Source organism: Contarinia nasturtii, unplaced genomic scaffold (genome assembly GCF_009176525.2).
Source record: "Contarinia nasturtii isolate CC-2019 unplaced genomic scaffold, AAFC_CNas_1.1 Cnas_scaffold_1029, whole genome shotgun sequence".
Taxonomy (NCBI): domain Eukaryota; kingdom Metazoa; phylum Arthropoda; class Insecta; order Diptera; family Cecidomyiidae; genus Contarinia; species Contarinia nasturtii.
This window is the reverse complement of record NW_022198375.1, coordinates 89,016-90,772: the sequence shown is the minus strand read 5'-3', so window position 1 is coordinate 90,772 and position 1,757 is coordinate 89,016. Positions and strand designations below refer to the sequence as shown.

Sequence of the window (1,757 nt, the reverse complement as noted above, 5' to 3'; positions counted from 1 at the left end):
CCTTGTTTTCGTTGGAAAAGGCGTTAAAATTAACGCAGCTGTGTATGAAGAAGAAATATTGCGCAAAATCTTTATGCCATATGCCGAAACTGTGTTTGGTGATGAACCGTGGGTGTTTCAGCAAGATGGGGCACCGGCACATCGAGCAAACAAAGTGCAACAGTGGTTAAGAGAAAATGTGTCTGATTTTATTGATAAAGATGAGTGGCCGCCATCGTCTCCAGATCTAAATCCATTGGATTATTTTGTGTGGGGCTACATGCAATCGAAGCTAAATGATCTGAAAATTAGGAAAATCACAAAATTGGATGCATTCAAAAAGAAAATCGTCAAGATTTGGAACGATATTCCCATCGAAATGGTGCGCGCCGCGTGTAAATCGTTTTTACGACATTTGCGTTTGGTGGTCCGTGCAAATGGAGGAAGAATCAAAACCAAAACATGAATCTAAAATTTTGGACCCTATTCTAAATCTCAATAAAGTTTTTGTTCATTTTTAGTAAAAAACAATACGTATTAATTAATTAATTATATTTTAAGCATATATAAAAATATCAGTTCGACTGAGTGTAGGTTTCATCATTGAATAATGTATCATAACTGGTAAATTTGTGCGTATTGTCCATGAGATGAGGCCCAACTATAGTTTTGTTAGATATTATATGCTCAAAACTAATGAAAATTATGTTGATTATTTCTTTTTCAGACAGACGTATAAAAATAATAATAAAATGTTTCACGCATTTTTTATAGGTTCGTGTCATTTTGTACCTCGCTCCAAGTGAATCTGATTGTTGAGCACTAGTACTATTATCTGTAACTGATGGCCCAGGGCTAGATACGGATGCACTCTTCACATGTCCTTTTCCATTTCCTGCACCATTGCCTCTTGTTAACTCAGATACGGTTGATGCAAGACTACGACACGGAGAAAACAGACGAAAACACGACATTTCGCAATTTTCTTTAAACGCCAAGAGATTTTGATACTGATATTTACAGACTTATTCAATGGTTGGGATAGTGCACATATGTATACACACAGACAAATTCTAGTAATATTTAATGATTTTTTTGGCATACGTTGACGAATCAGAAAAATTGATAAAAGTAGTTCATTCATGCAATTTTTAGCATTATACATATATATTAATATTCTAAATTTAAGCTAAATCGGTAAGAACATTCGTGAGCTTTAAAAGGTGTATTTGTTTAAATAAATAAATAAATATAATATTCATTTTTATTGAAAATTTTTGTAGAGAGAAATAAATGTAATTTTTTGTCAATTACATAAATATATAATTTTGTCTCAAAAAATTAATTTTATCCATCACTTTTGAAATTATTCTCGATTCTTAGTTTTGCGTTAGAACGATTTACTTAAAAATCAATTGAATTTATATCACCTTTTGGTTTTTTTTTTGCAATAAAAATCATTATTTATTATAATGATTCCTTCTAGTTGGTAGAGCAAAAAGTGGTGTTTCTCAAGTGTTATGCTCAGAAACCTTTAACTATAGGTCATACTGTTCGAAATTTGTGATGACCTTGTATCGAATAACTTTGAAGATGAATGCTATCTTGCGCCCCTTCTCCAGCGTGATCATTCAAATCTGGATTTTTCCAAAAGATTCACTTTCACCTCATGATATCTGACTCTCGTATAAATGCAGTTTATTTTATAATATCATGTGAGATGAAGTGAGATGACATGAGCTGGAAGTGAATCTTGTGGAGCAGATGGATCCGAACTA

The 1,757-nt window shown here is 32.6% G+C and overlaps 1 protein-coding gene across 11 annotated transcripts in view; it reads right to left on the bottom strand.

Moving 5' to 3' along the window:
- Window positions 1-9: 9 nt before the first annotated feature.
- LOC116343483 (serine/threonine-protein kinase MARK2-like) overlaps window positions 10-1,757 on the bottom strand; it is a 35,176-nt gene continuing 33,428 nt past the window's right edge. For 4 of the 11 annotated variants that reach the window (XM_031771538.1, XM_031771537.1, XM_031771539.1 and 1 more), the window contains one exon: window positions 10-918. In XM_031771538.1, coding sequence (XP_031627398.1) covers window positions 555-918 — 364 coding nt within the window. In that variant the 3' untranslated portion in view covers window positions 10-554. The remainder of the gene's footprint in view (window positions 919-1,757) is intronic. The other 7 variants (XM_031771541.1, XM_031771542.1, XM_031771543.1 and 4 more) reach the window with 3 other exon arrangements.